The sequence below is a fragment of the Galeopterus variegatus genome, unplaced genomic scaffold, assembly GCF_000696425.1.
Source record: "Galeopterus variegatus unplaced genomic scaffold, G_variegatus-3.0.2 Scaffold106, whole genome shotgun sequence".
Lineage (NCBI taxonomy): Eukaryota > Metazoa > Chordata > Mammalia > Dermoptera > Cynocephalidae > Galeopterus > Galeopterus variegatus.
In genome coordinates this window covers 972,475-991,081 of record NW_007726217.1, presented here as the reverse complement: position 1 = coordinate 991,081, position 18,607 = coordinate 972,475, and the positions used below count along the sequence as shown (strand labels likewise).

Sequence of the window (18,607 nt, the reverse complement as noted above, 5' to 3'; positions counted from 1 at the left end):
TTCCCCCCCCCCCCCGTACTCATAAACCACACACTTCTAGCTCATTTTAAATCTACTAACAAATATTGATCCCTTGGTATATGTTATGGCCCTGAGAGGACAAAAATAAATAGAATGTAGTTTCTTTTTTTTTTTTTTTTTGCGGCTGGCTGGTATGGGGATCTGAACCCTAGACCTTGATGTTAGAACACCAAGGCCGAACCAACTGAGCTAACCAGCCAGCCCAGAATAGTTTCAGCTCCTAGGAATTCACAGGCTCTGGAGAAGACAAATCTTGAAAATAAATACAGCAAGTTGCTAAGTGCTATCTAGTGCACTGGAACATTGTCTACGATACTGGTTAGGGACAAAATTAGGTTTTGTTTATTTTATTCTCTTATAATTATCTCCTAAGGAGAGGAATAAGTTGGAGGTGGGGTTGTGGTAGTTGTGGTGTGAACAATTTGGAATCCTAGTCTAAGCCTTATTTAAATTGAGTTTTTTCCAATGCTCATTTTCAAGAAATCCTGGACAGCAAAACAGGTCAAGTCATATAAGATTCCAAACAAGATGGGGAGATGGTAAAATGACCAGAAAAAAATACTCCCCTCTCTGCAGCAGTTCATGTTGTTAAACTCTCCCTTCTTTGGACCCTCTTCCACTCTCTTGATTTTTCTCCCACCTCATGAAACCAGTCAAAAATATACAAAGTATCTGCTAGTGTCTTGACTGTCACCTTAGATCTACTCCCTCCTTCCATCCTAAATTGCGTTTCCTAGGGTTGTACACGTTTCTCTTTTTCCAAGCTATCTTGTTCATGCCTATTGCTATAACTACCATCTATAAGAGTATGACTGCATATCTGTAACTGTAGTTTTGTAGTCTTGAAGAGCACCAAACCTTTACTGAAAACCCACACGAACCTCAAAACTCAGTCCATACAAGGCTAAAAGTCTTTTTTCACAAAATTCACCACCTTCCTTCTATACTCTCCTCCACCTCTTCCTCATTAGAAGAATATCCCAATATATTCATATACTCAAGCAGAAATCAGGCACTAGCCTCTATTACTCTCTTCCCCTCCTATCAGCCATTGAGTCCTATTAATTCTATCTCGTTTCTCAAATTTGCACTTTCTATCTTCATTGCTATAGACTGTTCTAGTCACTCATTATCTTTCTCCAGTACCAGGGGACTATTTGGCTAATCATATCCCCCATCAAGCTTTAAACTCCTTACAGAGAGAGACACTGGTTTCCTCCTGCACTTTCTATCTTCATTGCTATAGACTGTTCTAGTCACTCATTATCTTTCTCCAGTACCAGGGGACTACTTGGCTAATCATATCCCCCATCAAGCTTTAAACTCCTTACAGAGAGAGACACTGGTTTCCTCATTTTTGAATTGAGCTTGCCTTTTCCTTCACAATACTGCTAGCGCAGTGCTTTTGCACGTTTGTCGAATGAAGAATAAATGGAGACCCTGTGAAGTACGACGGCATAACAATCTATTGTTCTAACCTAAAACCTACCAGGGATGCAATTAATCCTTACAGTTCGTTCTGCTGGTAGGAAAAAAGAAGAGAGAGAGACCGTACTTTAGAAATAGAAGCCACTGTTGTCTTTATAAAACACAAAATTGTGCTGATGCTGTTGCTTGCTTCAGAAGGAACTGTACATTACAGCTGCTGGGATAATTTCACAATAGACTAGACAAGGTACAGCTCAAAGCAGGACACAAACACAAGTCTCAAAGGGAAACAAATGCAAACAAGTACACAGCTTGGGGCTCCAGGGACATTTCCCCATCCATGCTGGACTTGAAAGGGATAAAAAGTTCAGAAACTAAAGTGAAACCCAGAGTAGTCACACATGCCCACCACATGGCTAAGTGCAACATCACACACCAATCAGGTTGGACTGTGTGCACAGGAAAGTCATTTCATTCTTCCTTATTGCTACTACACAAGGGGACTCAGTGCATTCGACACATTGTATTCACTTGCACAATTCTTGGAGAGTTTCCTATTTTCCTTTTCAAAGAAGACAATCTGCCTTCCCCACCTCATTGTTTTGTTTTGAGCCCATTCCTTCCACTCCCTTTCTTGGGCCCCCTAACAGCAGCCAGAGGTTCTAAGTCAGTAGGAGCAGAGTAAGGGGAGAGCACCAACCCAGCCTCTCTCCCTGCCCAGGGAGAAGGCAAGTCCTAGTAAGTGTGGGGAAAGAGAAAATCAGAGTATCCCTCCTTCGCAATCTGCTTAGAAGGCCAAATAGCAAAGAGTGCCTTGCATATCCCTGCCATGATCAGACTTGAAGAAGGAAGGCATCTCAGCTATGATCCTGGATTGGCCTAAGCCTAGTAAATAAATAAAAATAACTTCCCCCAACGTGCTTTCCAAAACTGCCTTTTGGCTAGTTTGAGATGACTTTTCTATCCTGAAGGGGAAGGAACTTCCATCCTTCTTTGTTCCACGATGCCAGGTCTAAAATATTGTCCCACCAGCCTTGCAGATATCTCATTGGCCAGCTAAGAAGTCAATGTTCCCTTTGCTGCCCATCTTGAGTGCTGACCTCATTCACAGAATTCTGGACAGAACAAGAGAACTCTCCAAATACACTTCTGCTTTTAGCCAAAGAGGAGGCCACAGAGAAGCTATCCAGCAGGTAGGAATAGGAGCTTTTTAGGGAGGTTTCACACTTCTTCTTTAGCCTTATTCTAAGCCTGAATTCTCAGCAACGATAACCCTAGGCTTGCTTATCCCTAGAGGCTAGCAGTAGCACCTCCCATCAACCAGCAATGAATCAGGCTGGACTGGATAAATAATCAATAAGCAGTGCTCTCCTTTCCCATCTTTTACACAAAATCTCTCCATTCCCTTCTCATCACTCCCTTCTTCCCCTATGTTCATCCCCTAGCTCTCTAATCCTGGATACCCAAATAGCTCAACCGTAGGACAACCTCAAAAAAAGGATGCCCCAGGTAGAGAAAAAGAACCAGATCTAGAAAAAGCATGGAAAGAAACCAGCTCAAAGAAGTAGACAGGTGTGGAAACTGCCAGAAGCCCTCCTGATTACATGCTAATTGGGCAGGCCTGCTGCTCTGCTATAGTGTAAGCTAGAGGCAGTCCATCCCGGAGTGGACACCACTAGAGTTAGGGAACAGGTTCTTGGTCTTCTGCAGTCATGGAGCTAAGCCTGACCTTGCCAGCTAACAGTGAGATCATTGCAGCCATGCAGACAATTCATCGTCACATAGGCAGACAGGCAGTCAGGCCAACAAGCAAGCAGAGTGAATAGAAAAAAGGAAAAGGAAGCCAGGGAAAGAGAGATGAGGAAAAGGCAAAACAGTGGAATGAAGGGAACGAGACCTGTCTAAGAGGATGAGGCTGGGGTCCCCCCAAATACTTCCTTGGAATTTGGATAAGCAGCACCACTCAAACCAAATCCACCCAAGCCAAAGCTTGCTGCCAACACCACTTCTCAATCTGAATGCACCCCTTTTAAACAAGAATAATCCTCAAGGTCAGAGGGTATTTTTCATCTCAAAAAAAAAAATTAGATCAAGAAGTTTTCTTGTCATTGTCCAGGCTACTTCTCTTGCTTTTATTTCTTAAGTGGCATGTGCAATGCCAAAGGGCTAAAAGTGTGTTTCAAGGCCCAGCTCAAAACCCAACTGGAGAGAGTGAGGCAAAGAGAGAAAAGGAGAGAACACAAACTTGTTGGGAGTAGTGGCTGCCACCTGCTCCTTATGAACATTTGCAAATGCTGGTGAATGACTGGACCCTCCAGGAATAGTGCCCTGATCCCAGCCCCCAAAATGTACCCAAGGAGAGAACATGTAGAGCCCATTGCCCCAGGAGAGCTCCACTCCCCAAAGGTTGACAAAACACGAAGTAGACTGTACATGAAGGTGATGGATAGGGCAGATGGAGTGTTGGCATCACTCTCTTTAGGCACTTGTGTAAGGAATGTAGGCTCTCCAGTGAGTGGCCTCCTCCCAGAGCCCTCCATTCTGTTCTTCAGCTGGGCTTATGCCCATAGGGCACCCCAAGCTGAGGCCAGCAGGAAAAAAAATAGAGGAGGAGTTACTCAACAGTCTTGATGCTTTCTTCATAATGAATGTTTGTGCTACGTTTTGTGAAGTTGCTGAACAATGTAGCCAACCAGAACAGAACCTGGTATCAATTGTTTTGCATAGCAAATCTGGGTCTGTACAAGGGCTGCTGGGGAGAAGAAAGGGTAACTCTCACTCCACAGGCCAGGATTCAGACCCTCCTTTCTCCGGCTGGTCTCCAAGCCTGGGCTAGGTCTAAAGTATCATGGCTTCATCACCAGATTGGGACAAACCCAAGCCCAGGCTCCTCAAAAGGAAAAATTTCCACACTGAGGTTGCAACTCCCCATCCCAAGCAGTGGAGCAGGAATGAAAAAACAACAGTCAAGGAAAGAGGGGGCCTTGCCTCAAGGCCAGCAGGGACCAAGCTAGAAGGCCCTTCTTCTCCAGTCCTGTAAGACAGCCAAACCCCGTATCTCAAGGAAAAAAAAAAAGAAACAGCCCATGCCACCCACTCACATGCCCTAGTGGGAAACCAGAAAGAATTCATTTGTGTAAACAGAAGCAACAGGGAGCAGCAAAATACCTCAGCCTGTCCACAGGACACACTGGAATCGTGATGAGTCAAAGGGTTAGAGGAGTCCAGAGGAAGGGAAGGTGCACTTGTAAGAAGGAGTGCAGGATAGTGCAAAGGAGGGAGGCTATAGCAAGAAAAAGGTATTATCTGCACAGAGGAAGGATAGAGCCTGAGCCCCACCTTGGGGAGATAACCACCCCCTTACCTAGCCAGGCCAGAGAAGAAGTCAGGTACACAGTTCCTTTTGATGGCTCAATGTTTCCGGGATGTAAACTCATCAGGCATGGGAGAGAGTTCCAGATTTTGGCAATAGACTCAAGTTATGCTATAAAAATAACATTTAGTTTTCTCTCTTTTTTTCTTATTTTAGATCTAAGGATCTTTTGTTATAAGACACCCCAGTTAAAAAATATTGAAACATAAGAGACTTGACCATCAGGGGAAAAAAAGCAGCCAAGAGTGAGAAATGCTATGAAAGTAACTCCAGACCCAGGCAGGGTGGGAGGTGGGGGGACAGGGAGAAAAGGAGGCATAAGTAGAAAGGCCAGGGGCCAGTCATCTCAGCAGCTCCAAGACTTGTCATGTCTGAAAGTGCAAATGTCAATGGATTTTAACCATTTTGAGGTTGTGGTCTTTTTAAAAGCTCAATGAATGTGGAAGTCAATTCCTTTAAATGCAAAATAGCTGGCATTCTGGCTGGAGGCTGTTGGGTCTGAGTATTTCTTCCCCACCTACCTCCTCTCCCACCCCACCCCGTCCCCCAAAGAAAGGTACAAAAGGTTGCAGTTCTGCAGCATTACCGTTACAGGGAAGGCACTGGTTACCCACCAGCAGGCGGAAGGAAGACAGGGTCGTGTCACTTCAGAACTAAGTGCCATAGTGCCTTAAGTATTACTAGGGGCTGGATGTCTGTCAGGGAGGAAGCGTAAGGTGGGATAGAAAATATGGAGAGAGAGGAATAAGGGCAAGAGGGGTGGCAACTGGGGGAGGAGCAACCAAAACCATTAGCATTAAAAATGTTCCTACAAACTGGATTCTGATCCTATTAAAACATCTAGTATCCTAAAATATTGATCTGGGTCTGGTTTCATTTTTCTTCTTAAACAAATCTAAACCTTTTCTGATTAAGGCTCCTAAAAAATCCTTCCCTCCTCCCACCCACTTTCTCAAGCCCCTCATTTTCCCATCTAAAGTATCAAACCCAAACCTACCAGCTTTTGTCCACAGGGCTGCAAAGCCAACCTTACCAAGCTGTCAAGCATGAGTCTTTAGCAATGTGGGTCACATGAGACACCTGTGTGTATGGTGGGCACCAGTGCTACCCCTCTTGGTCCAATGGGGTCAGGGCCAGATATGACAGGATGGGGTGAGGGGTAGGGGACATGAGGTTGATATCAGAGATTTCTGGCTGGTGGTCTGTCTTGCTGGCCCTGTTCTCCACCCTTATACCCCCTCTGTAGAAGGAAACAAGGCCTCCTGCACTCCTCCCTACCCCACCTCCCTCCTCCTTGCTTCCTCTGGATTTGGGCGACACAGCTCCCGGGGCTTGGAAAGCTTTCTTCTATCCAGTGAGGTAACAGCGTTCTGCCTTCAAGCGAAGTACATGGTGCGCAGAGTATCCTGGTGAACCTGCACGGCTTTGGCCAGGGCCTGGGGATCCCGCCCATTGCTCTGCCCAGATATGTGGCTCCCCTCTCCACTGAAAAGGAAAAAATGAAAGAAGTCCTTCCTGGTGAATTCAGCTGCTGCCAGTTCCCTCATCCATCCCTGGGGTGCCAATTCCCATACTAATTTAAGAGAAAACCCCAACCCAGGTTTGGGCAGATGGGCCCAAGAATACCAAATAGAACAGCACTTACTTCCTTCAATGAGAGTTGAGAAGGTCTGGTACAACAGGCTAAGGTAAAAAGGAAGCCAGCCTGATCCCAGGCCTCACCTGTCATGCTCCTTGTCCACCAGGTGGTATCGTGCCCGGAAAGCCACCAGGCGGGCATAGTAGGCAGGTGCTGGGATAGAGACGGAGCGTGTGCATCGTACATAAGTGTGGCACAGCTGGTACGTCAAAATCTGAAGCTCATCTGCTGTGAAACGGTTGTCATCCCAAAGGACATAGTAATGGGATGGTCGGCTGGTGCCCTGGGAAGATAGGAAAGTGAGGGGCCCCAGGTTGGGTAGAATGGGTGGCTGGTGATAAGGAACAGGATCACTGTTAAGAATAAATGGCTGGGTTGGATGACCCACCCACGAACAGGCAGATACAAAGCCACCAATGTCATAAAGCACTTTTTTTCTTTTTTTTTTTTAAAGATGACTGGTAAGGGGATCTTAACCCTTGACTTGGTGTTGTCAGCACCACGCTCTCCCAAGTGAGCTAACCAGCCATCCCTACATAGGGATCCGAACCCATGGCCTAGGCACCACCAGCACCACACTCACCCAAGTGAGCCATGGGTCGGCCCTCAAGCAACTTTTTTAAGGGCAACCTGCACGTGCACTCAGGACTTATTAAGAGAGCAATCCTGATTTGAACAGCACTCAGTGATGACTGCTACGTTCTAGAGGCAGTAGAAATAAACAACTAATCTTTGACCGATTAGAAACCCCAGGACACAGCCCAGCTACCTGGATGCCTGCGTGGCTGCACAGATAGAAGTCAAACTCAAATGGGTGGGTGATGTTGGTGTCCACAGTGGTCCCAGCTGGGATGTTACCACTCTTCCCAATCTGTATAGAGACAAACACAACCAAGATCCCGAAACCTGTATGGCCCTAATTAGGGCCCAGCCTCAATTCTACTCTGACTCCACCAGAATCCCAGGAGCTAAGCAGAAGTTGCTGTCCCCGCAGGGTACAATGTCTTAAAATAATAGTCTTTTAAAGTCACACAGATCTGTATTCAAGTCCTTGTTTGGCCATTTATTAGCTGTATGATCTTAGCAAGTCATTTAACCTTTCTGAGGTTAAACTGGAGATAATAATAGTACCTACCTCACAGGGTTGCTGTGAGGAAGACGCCTTGTACAGTGTCTGGCACATAGGAGAAGTTCAATAAATGGCAGTTCCCTTTTCCCTTCTCTGGGAGCTGGTCTATATATGGGGTCTAGGCCAGGGAGCTAGGAGGAGGGAGAGGAGGGAGAGGAAGTATAAGGGAAAGAGGGGAGGAGAGGGACACTAAAGGAAGGAGGTGGTAAAGGAAGGACCATAAGAGCTAGGGGAAAGGAAAGGGCCAGGGAGGATGGATAGGACAAGGACTAAACCCCAGACTTTATCTCAAGGGATTCTTCCCTATCAAGACAAGGGAGACAGGGTAAGGGTATGGGTGGCCTCCTCAATCTCTCACTCACTCGCTCATTCTTGTCAGCACAAAAAAGGCGTGTATGATGGCGTTTCTGCACCACAATATAAGTGATCCCAGGCTGATAGTCCTTTTCCAGTTTGATGCAGGCATCACGAATGGCCAGAAGTTCATAGTGGAGGATCTAGGCACAGGGTGAGGAAGGAGACAAAGAGAGATACAGCTCCTCTTGAGTTCACATGCCTTTCTCTATTAAGGGGTTGCTACTTGCAATATGGCTTTGGCTTAGCCTCTCTTTATTTTTTCAGCCTCCCTTTAGAAGCTGATGCCCAACAAGTAGAGAATGTTGAGCATCAGCTTCCAAAACTAGCCTAATGCTCAGTTTACCTGCTATGTTCCTAGTAAAACCTTGGCTGGGAGGTTTGGCATCAGAAGAGAGCACTCACCTGGTTCCTATGCATAGAGAGACTCAACATCAAGACACAGAACCAAAGTTCACAGAATAATCACTAAGATCAAATGCCCAAAGTTAGGTTGATTTCAGGATCAAGAGAATAGCAAGAGTTCCCCTGTGAGCTGAAAGAGCAGACAGGGTTTAGACCACCAGAGAAGTACAGACATATAGTTCCAGAAAGGGTGCAGAAAGAGTAGATTAATTCAGTCCTACAAAGAAGCAGCATTATAAGAAAATGGACTAGCTAAGGAAAATGCCACAGGCAATAGTGGCCTGTGGCCATGGCTGTCACATACAGAGTTGAAAGAGTATAATAGAAAAGAATAGGTTTTGGAACCAATGAGAACTAGGTTTAAGTCCAAGCTTTATCTAGTTGTATTACCTTGAACAAGTTATTTAACCCCTCTAAGTCTCATTTTCTCCACATCTATTAATTTTACTCATAAGACTTATCTCTCAAAGGTGTTATGAAGACTAAGATAATTAAGTAAAAGCACAGAAAACCTAGCAGGGCTTAATAACTACTGATTGTTTTGATAAGAACTTTGAATTAAAACCCAAGGCTATGTGAAGCACTAGACATTTTTGTACAGAAGTGATATAAATTTGTGTGGTATTTTAGTAAACACCGGATGACTTAGAGGAAATTGAGCATAATGGTTAAGAACATGGACTTTGGAATCAGACCAATGTGTCTGAACCCCAGTTCCATCCCCTTGTTAGCCTGGGTAACACTGGGTAAAGAATCATTTAACATTTCCAAGCCTGTTTTCTCATCTATCAAGTGGAAATAATAAAATTATTTCATAGGGCTATTGTAAGCATTAAATAAGACATGTATATAAAGTGTTTAGCACAGTTCATGGCACATAAGTGCCCAATAAATGGTAGTTATAATGCTACTACCAGTTCAGTATAGAAGTCTAAAGAACATAATATGAAGTCTTGGCAGTGAGAATGAAAAGAATAGGTTTTGGAACCAATGAGAACTAGGAACATTACAAAGGAAGGTCACAACAGTGGTTCTCAAAGTGTGGTCTCCAGACCAGCAGTACCACCTAGGAACTTGAAGCAGAAACTTCTTAAGGGTAGAGCCCTAAAAACTGTTTTAACAAGACCTCCAGGTGATCTTGATATATACTAAAGTTTGAGAATTAATGATCTAAACAATCAATCTTCAACATGAACTAACAAATAGGCACTGAGTACCTTTTGTTATAAGAAGGTCTATAGATGCTTGTACACTCGACCACTCAGTTGTGATTTCTGCCCCCAAACCTACCCCATTTAGGAAAGTTCCCTAAGAAATAGCACACCACCCAGTGCCAACAGCTTACAAAAGGTTACAGCACCTACCCTTCTGGCTCATGTGAAGGTTTTCTCCACCTACTGTAGACCCTACCTGGGGGAGCTGGCCTTCAGGGACCCCATCTCGGTAGAAGATGATGCGGGTAGGCTTGAAGCGGGTGGACTTATAGAACTGGATAAGCAGCTCACGCACCATGTAGGACAAGTCTTCAATGATCTCCTGCCGTGGTCGCTGTACTCGCACGGTAGCACAGTATCGGCTGGGGTGGGCATCCATACTGCCTACAACCTGACAAAGAGAAAGGATTATCCCCCAGAACCCTTCACCCTCCTTCATTGTCAGGGTGTGGGTTTGTGAAAAGGCTTCTTAGGAGCAAACTGTGCAAGCAAATGAGTAGGGCTTGGATTCAATGAGCCCTGTTCAATCTCTGTTGTATCACGCATTCAGAAGTCATCTGATCTTTTTTCCCCCTCTCAGATGGAGATAAGAATACCTGCTTGCAGTGCTGTCGTGGTACATATAAAATACCTTGCACAGGGCCTAGCCCACAGTAGGTACTTGATAAATTTGATTTCCCTACCCATGACAGAGAGGAGCATGTGAAGATATGGCACCACTAGATTAAACAGTTACCTCATCCAGCCAAGTTTATCCTTTTTTCCATTCAAGTGCTAATCTACCCAGGAACCATGAACATGATTAACAGTGTTCTTGTGATTGATGGGAGTAATGCCATTTTCAGAACAGACAATGGCCAGAACCTAGGAGGGATGGCCACAAGAAAAATAGGGATAAGCTTATTAGAGGGTTTCTCTGCACTTACTAAGACCAGTCTGCCTGGAGAAATGTGAGGGTTGAGAAAACAGAAGTGGGAAGACCTGACCACTAGCAATTTGGAAGTCCCTAAGAGACAGGGAGCAGAAAAGTCAGGAGAGGATTGGACAGACATATAATCTACTAGACGGATAAGGGATGGGGGTGGCAAAGAGGAAAGGACAGTCCCAGCAAGTAAATAATTCCCTTTAAAGGGATTTCAGAGGAGAGACAGAGACATAGTCACTCCACTACATTGCAAAAGCAGGCACAAAGAGAGAGAAAGAGAGAAATTAAAGCAAGAGTGATGGAGACTGGGACAAGTCACTGGCCACAGCCAACACTCTCACTACTCTCCCTGAAAAAAAGACACCATACAGTTAACTTTATGAAGATACAAAGGGAGTTGGTAATGGGGATAGTGAGCTAAAAGGAGAAGACCTTATAAAGGGTCAAGAGCTAGAGCCGAGGGAAGGAAGTATGTAGTCTTGGATACTCAGAGATAAGAGGAAAAACTTGTGAGGAAGCTGGAAAGTATTACTCACTGCTGTGATAGAAGGTTTTTTCCCATCCCCTGCTGGGGGGTGTGTAACATCTGCTCCCAGGAATATCACTGGCTGCTGAAAGACGGCAGAGCTGAGCAAGTAAGAGAAAACAAAATGGTGAGGAGTTGGGTCATCACTGCCTGGCACCATAAAGCACCCATGCTGATCTTCTCCCCCTTGCGTCTGATTCACTCTGCCTGGCCAGGATCCTGTCTCTTCATCAATCCCCAGCATGGTACCTTGACAAGGGCAAGTGGATAACAGAGTTCATACCGCTGGTGTGGGACTAGAATGTTGTTAATGCCACCAAGTTTGACATTGATCTTGAGGCAGAGGTTGGACAGAGTCTGAGGCGAGGTCTTGACCACGTTCTTCACCTGCACACATTGTGTAGCCATTCCCAAGAGCGTATCTCCAACACGTTTCACCTCAGCTATGGGCAGAGAGAAAACTGATCAGTGCATTTAACAAATAATTACAGTTGCCTACTAGATGTCAGGCAGTATATGAGGTGCTAGGGAACACAATGTTGACCAGAAATACATAAGGACCCTACTATTATAGTGTTTACTACCTAGTGACTAATTTTAAAAATCATGAAAATTACAACATTTGATAAATGATATAATAAAAAACTTCACGGAGCTATGAGAGCATATAATAGGGGGTAATAACCTAGTCAGGAAAGGATTCTTAAGTAATGATTGAACTAAAATCTGAAGGCAGTAAAGGACTTAGAAGAGAGGTGGAGTTTGGGAGAGAGCATTCCAGGCAGAGGAAACAGCATACAAAAATGTACTCTGCCAAGAGATAGCAAGATATGTTTGAGAAATTAAAAGGCCGTAGTAGCTAAAATGAAGAGCAAGGGGACCATGTTTTGAGAGAAAGAATGTGGTCATTAGACTGATCTACAGAGAGATGAGGGTAGTTTAGATTAAGAAGGCACTTAAGTTGTCAAAATGGATAAATAAAAATGGATTCAAGAGATATTTAAAGGACTCAGTTACGGGCTAGATGTGTAAGGGAAAAGAATATTTATACATAACATTTAAGTTTCTAGCTTTTGTAATAGGAATAGATAGATCATAAATTCTTTTTGAGACATTATGAGTTTGAAGTGCTTTTTGGCCATCCCAGTGAGGCTATCAACTAGACAAATGGGTATTATGATTGGAAGCTCAAAAGAATAGTCTGAAATGGAGATGCAAATTTGTGAGGTACAGGTAGTAATTGAAGGCATAATGCTGATAAGATTACCAAGGAAGATAACAGAGTGAAAAGAGAAGAGAGGGAAAAAAGAGAGAGAGAAGAAGGCTTATATCTGAATCTTTAGGAACTCCCAGTATCGGCAGAATAGGAAGAAGTCTGAAAAGGAGAAAAATCCAGAGATCTAGAAGGAAGACTAAGACAGTGTTCTTATCATGAATGCCAAGGGAAGAAAGACAGTGTTTCAAGAAGGAGCAAGTGATCAACAAAGTCAAATGTGGCTAAGAGATCCGGTAAAATGAGGACAAGAAATGTCCTTTGGATTTAGTGACACTGAGGCAAAAAATTAGTGTTATAGAGGCAAAAACCTATTTTGGTGATATAAAGTACCAAGGAGGAGACACAGAATCAATAAAGGGTTTGGTATGTTTTCAATTGGAGAGACCTGGGCATGTTTAAAAAACTAATTTCCACTTCTAAGAGAGATGAAATAGTTAGTGGCAAGCCAGTTCTGCAGACATTCAGAAAAGTCTGAAAAAATCCAGAAATCATCTTTTTTAAGGCAGCAGATAGGTGCTAAGACAATAAGAGCTAGAAGGGCTAAAGCTGCAGAGAGAGAGAAAATCTCACAGAGGAGAGCTATCTTCTGCAGCTGCTTTTACCCTGGGTATATTTGCTGATTCTAGGTGTGAGCAGCAGGCTGCAATTCCAGGCTCTGAACCTGCAGAGGGACCACTGCCAACAGACAGAAAAGCAAGTGAGTTTTTGCTCCGTTTAAAGACAGATTAGTTTTATATGTGAAAGGTAAAAAAAAAATCATTTAAAGGAAAACATAAAATCATATCTTCATGACCTTGGCAGTTCTTAAGCAGGATACAGAAGTACTGGTCAAAATACTGATAAATTGGACTAATTAAAATTCAACATTCTGGGGCCGGCCCGGTGGCGCACTCGGTAGAGTGCGGCGCTTGGGAGCGCAGCGGCGCTCCCGCTGAGGGTTCAGATCCCATATAGAGACCGGTCCGCTCACTGGTTGAGCGCAGTGCGGGCGCGACACCGAGGGTTGCGATCCCATTACCGGTCACGAAAAAAGACAAAAAAAAAAAAAAGGAAAATTCAACATTCTGTTGAACAAAAGACACCATTAAGAAAGTAAAAAGTCAAGGGTTTGGATCCCCACACTGGACAGCCACCAAAAAAGAAAAAAGTAAAAAGGCAAGTAAGTAACAGAGCAGAGAAGATATGTGTATCAGACATACATATTCAACAAAGGAATTATAAAAAACATCTACAAATCAATAAGGAAAAGGCAGTTAAGTCAATAAAAAGAACGGGAAAAGACTTGAGCAGGCACTATACAAAAGAGGCTAGTGAAATAGCCAATAGACTTACTCAATTTTATCAGTCATCAAAGAAATCAAATTAAAAGCACAACACAATAGTATCACTAAAAACCCACAAGAATGGTTAAAATGAAAAAGACAACACCAAGTTTAGTAAAGGTGTGAAACATCTAAAACCCTCATACACTGCTGGTGGAAGTGTAAACTGACATACTTGAAATCCATTCCTAGAAATACACCCAAGAGAAATGGGTACATGTGTTCAAAGGACATGTACAACAATGTTCACTAAGATATTATTTGTAATAGTCCAAAACGGGAAACAATCCAAATATGTACATTAACAGTAAAATGGATAAATACAGGTAAATTGTATTATAAGCGAATGATAGAAAAACTATAACAAACTACAACTAGACTCAACATAGATGAATCCCACAAACTTAAATGTTGAGTAATAGAAGCCAGACACAAAAAAGTACATACTATATGATTCCATTTACATAATATCCAAAAATAGGCAAAACTAACCGATGGTGTTAGAAGCCAGAATAGTGGTTACCATTGGTGAGGGCTTGTAGTGACTGGTAGCCTTGGGTTGTGGTAATGTTCAGGTAATGTTAACTGAACTGGGTATGGGTTACATGTTAGAAGCCAGAATAGTGGTTACCATTGGTGAGGGGTTGTAGTAACTGGTAGCCTTGGGTTGTGGTAATGTTCAGGTAATGTTAACTGAACTGGGTATGGGTTACACTGCTGTGACACTTTGTGAAAATTCATTGAGCTGAACATGGAAGATTTCTGTATGTATATTATAATTCAATAAAAAGTTTACACTAAAAAAAGCTAATTTAGTGGAGAGGAAGGAGTTAAATGTATTAAACAGGACTGGTATGGTACCAGATCAGAACTGGGCAAATGTGAGACTGTCCTTCTACCTCTCAGGACAACTACAATGCCAATGGGACCTTGCTTTGACCACCACAGGGGGAATGGCATTTCACCAAGCCTCCAAGGAGGGAGGGTGAGGAGTCTTCAGAAGAATCTGACAACTTCTCTTATCTGATGGCTTAATTCCTAGGCAGATGGCACCATTGTCCAGGCGGTATAACCAAGAAACTTCATGTAAATAGAAGCCGCCCAAGGTCCTAATAAAGGCATGAAGCTTGAGAGAAGCATAACATTACTGAGCTTAGGAAATGGAAAATTCTAAGGGCTGCCAGCCCCTACCATGCGATACTATACTTCCAAGGCAAGCCAAAACATTGAATTCACCCTTAAATAGAGGGAACCAGAAACATGGATACTTACTCAAGGCAGTTCTCCTAAAAAGCATCCTTATCTTCCACCCAAGGGCCATCAATTTAAGGCCCAAAAGAGACATAAATTGGAGATCAACCAACTTCCCTCCATAGGTAATTACTGAGTATCATCAGTGGAAGGCTCTATCTTAAGTGTGCGTGTGCTGAAAGTAATATCAAGCAAGGTAGTAATTGATCAGTGGCATGATAAACTAGAGGAATCCAGAAAGAAACAATTTTACCCTCCAGGTGGAATGACAAGAATAGGGAATAAGCAGCATTTAAACTGGGTCTTGACAGATGGAGAGAATTTTGAAGGCAAGGTGGACAAGAAGAGTATTCAGATATTCCGGGCAAAGGCAAATGATGTGAGCAAAACCAGAGACTGGAAAGCACAGACAGGGAATGAGCACTTAGGAGTATCTACAATGTGTCTGGCACTGTACTAGATGTTGCTTTTTATATAATTAATGAACGAGGCTCAGAAAGGTTAATTTGCCTAAGCTAGTTGACTGGTATAGTTAGGACTATACCACTATAGAATCCAGTCCTGTCTAATTCCAGTACCAATGATCTTTCCAGTATGTGTGGCAAGTGAACAGTACAAGATAGAGCTAAAAAGGTTAAACTATGATCAGGGCCCTGAAAATCCTTTATATAGTAATGAATGGAGATCAATGAAGGTTTTTCGGAAGTATGGTCAAAAAAATGTTTTATCCAGTAACGTATTCAAGAAAGATTTGAGAAGATTAGAACTAAGTTGAGAAGTACGGGGGAAGAGCAGGGAATATATCTTGTAAAAAAGCAGGGAATATAAAGATTGTAGAAGAACATTGGAGGTGAAGCAAAGAGGAGACAGACTGCATCCAAAGTCTGAATGAAGGAACCTAAAAGTAATCACGATGCCAAAAATGGAAGGGAGAAGTAAACAGAAAGGTTTACAAAGAAGACTACAAGCTACTGAAGAGATGGTCTAACAAAACACTTTGTAAGGGCAGAGACTACATCTGTTTTATTCACCCGTAGATCCAGGATCTAGCATGTTTCACACAAAATAGGTGATCAATAAACTTTTGCAGAAGAAAAGGGAGAGCAGCTGGCCAGTTAGCTCAGATGGTTAGAACATGGTGTAGATAACACCTACATCAAGGATTTGGATACCCAAACCAGCCAGCCACAAAACAAACAAACAAACAAAAAACCCGGATAGAAGAAAAGGGAGAGAGGCCAAAGGGACAGACAGGAGCGGCACAGAGTTCAAGAGGTGAATTAAGATTTTAATTATATTAAAAAAGAAAAGATTTTAATAATATAATAACAATAGGTCAAGAATGAAGCAACTGAAATGGATGAGAATTTCAAAAGAATATAAAAAAGGAAAGAGAGGACGAAAGACAGAAACCTGAATACCAGGCATTCCTGGTAATGACAAAAATAAGTAAGGAGAGATAGGAGAAAATATCTAGAAGTCAAGGGAAGAGGAGAACTGAGAAAGGTCACTGGTGACCCTTTGCAGAGGTGGTAAAGAGAAAGCAAGATACGTGAAAGAGGCTGAGGAGCAAGTAACTGGGGAAGAAGTAGGTGTAGAGAATACAAAGAACTCATTCAAAAGGTTTAATGAAGAAAAAGAAGAAAATAGGAAGGCAAAAGCCAAAGGAGATGGCAAGACTGTGCTATTAGGCTCTAGGATGGGGAATGTGAAGATGACTGAGGGTTGAAAGGTATCAAGTCCCAAAGGTAGAAGGATGGGATGGGAATGAGAGCACAGAGGAGTTGAGCAGATTAAGAGGAATACCTCTTCCTTTGAAGGAGAGGTGGAGAGAAAAAATGGAGTAAGAGAAAAGTGCTGAGTCAATTTATTTAATAGAATAGTCATTCTTATTCTTAAAAAGAGGAGAGAAAACCTCTCAAAAAGTCCAAATCATTACCAGGCAATGAAACACTAACAGAACCACCACACATTCTGCTTGGGTGTGCTGCACGATGTCCTGACAAACAACACACTCCTAAGGATATTAATCTGGACTGACCCAATCTCTATCTGGCCCAGCTTAGCCTGGAATAAAGATCAGCACACAGAGGACCCCAGTAAATGTTAGTGGGAGGGAATGGGAGTAGGTAACTAGGATCTGGAACGGCTCACACAGACTGATACTTCTCTTATAAGAGGACGACAGACATTAACAGCTCTGGCCAGAGCCAAGAATCTACATTGAGTCCTCCCTAGAGCCCCCAGGGAGCTACTCTGAGGAGAGTCCTATCACCATCATCACTGTCCCAAGAGAACTGTACCATACACTGGTGTCTTTCCTGGCAGGATGACAATAATGAGCTGCAGCCCTGAGTAGGTGTTCTTGAGATGCCGGAACATGGGCTCCACGCTGTCTGCTCCCTGTGCATATTTGCAGAAACAAGGTTGACCCTGGATAGGCATCCCTGCATCCTTGGAAATCTTCCGCAGCTGGTCTGTGAAGTTCCTGTAGCACAAGCATGGTCATGACAAGAGGGAGTTAAGTCCCACTTTAATACCTCTGACCGAATGCCTTTACCTTAGGTGCTCAGCACTATGAGAGGTATTGAGAGACTAACATCAACCAGACATGATCACAGTTAGTGTAAAAAATAACATTTATAGTTGAGTAAAACAAGACAGAGCTTGCTAAGTGCTCAATGTTATAAGCAGAGAGCTAAGGGAGCCCAGAGAAGGGACATGTGGGAATTCTCAGGGTTCTACCTCGACCCATCCAAGCAGCTGATTCCTGTGCTCCATTATATGCCCGAAGAAACAGGCAGATGCCCAAGATACAGCCTTTTTGCTCAAAATAAATGAGGTTCGAACAGTAATAAGGAGCACAGGAGATGCTCAGTAAAAATGAACTCCCTCCTCCCTTACTAGTTCTTTGAGGCCTAAGAGCCAATCATTAAACAAGCTTCTTTCCTTTAACTTTAGGGCTTTACCCTGAGAAAGGAAGACAAAGTTGAAAGACAGGGTACATATGCAATAGAGGGAAAAAAAATCAAGCTACATAAGTATACTGACAGACTGAAATGAGCAACAGGAAAATTAATTCATGAAAATCTGGCATTTAAAGGAAAAGCAATAATGTACAAATAGAAAATGGCAGCAATTGTTTAGGAGATGCTAACACAATATATAAACATGAAAGTTACAAAATAAGTACTTTTTTCACATATTTAGTAAAAACACACAAGAAAGGTAAATACAGTATGATACTGTTATGCAAAATTTAAAATCATTTATATACATATAGGTATATAAAATACATAAATTGAATAGGAAGGATACAATAATTCATGACATTGGCTGTACCAGAAGGGAGGAATGAGACTAGGATGGAGGAATCAAATTTATCTGTAACATTTTACTTACTTTTGAAAATAGGATAAAGTAAATATGACAAAATTCTGGATGACGGATACATGGGTGTTTGCTGTATTATTCTCTACATTTTAAAAAATTTTTGAAATAAACGTAAAAATAAAAAAATAAAACCTAACCACTGTTTCACGTAAATAAAAGGTATGGCTCTGATGGACTACTAACCCAGAGTATTCCATTTTTCTGCCTTGTATACAACTGCAGGATTGCTACTAAAAAAGCCAGTATGTTACCAAATTTCATTAAGAGTGATTCTCAACTTTAAAGACCAATCTTCTCTCTACTACCAAATCACACTTGGGATACCGTGTCCAGTGGTGAGGACCACAAAGT

At 42.8% G+C, this 18,607-nt stretch overlaps 1 protein-coding gene across 1 annotated transcript in view; it reads right to left on the bottom strand.

Annotated features, from left to right (window-relative positions):
• Positions 1–1,576: 1,576 nt before the first annotated feature.
• Positions 1,577–18,607, bottom strand: part of AGO1 (argonaute RISC catalytic component 1) — a 30,071-nt gene continuing 13,040 nt past the window's right edge. Inside the window, exons 11-18 of the mRNA XM_008585466.1 lie at positions 17,167–17,351; positions 11,298–11,457; positions 11,025–11,115; positions 9,760–9,954; positions 7,953–8,087; positions 7,231–7,332; positions 6,545–6,744; positions 1,577–6,307 (exon numbers count right to left, since the gene is read on the bottom strand). Of these exons, the coding sequence (XP_008583688.1) occupies positions 6,199–6,307; positions 6,545–6,744; positions 7,231–7,332; positions 7,953–8,087; positions 9,760–9,954; positions 11,025–11,115; positions 11,298–11,457; positions 17,167–17,351 (1,177 nt within the window). The 3' untranslated portion in view covers positions 1,577–6,198. The remainder of the gene's footprint in view (positions 6,308–6,544; positions 6,745–7,230; positions 7,333–7,952; positions 8,088–9,759; positions 9,955–11,024; positions 11,116–11,297; positions 11,458–17,166; positions 17,352–18,607) is intronic.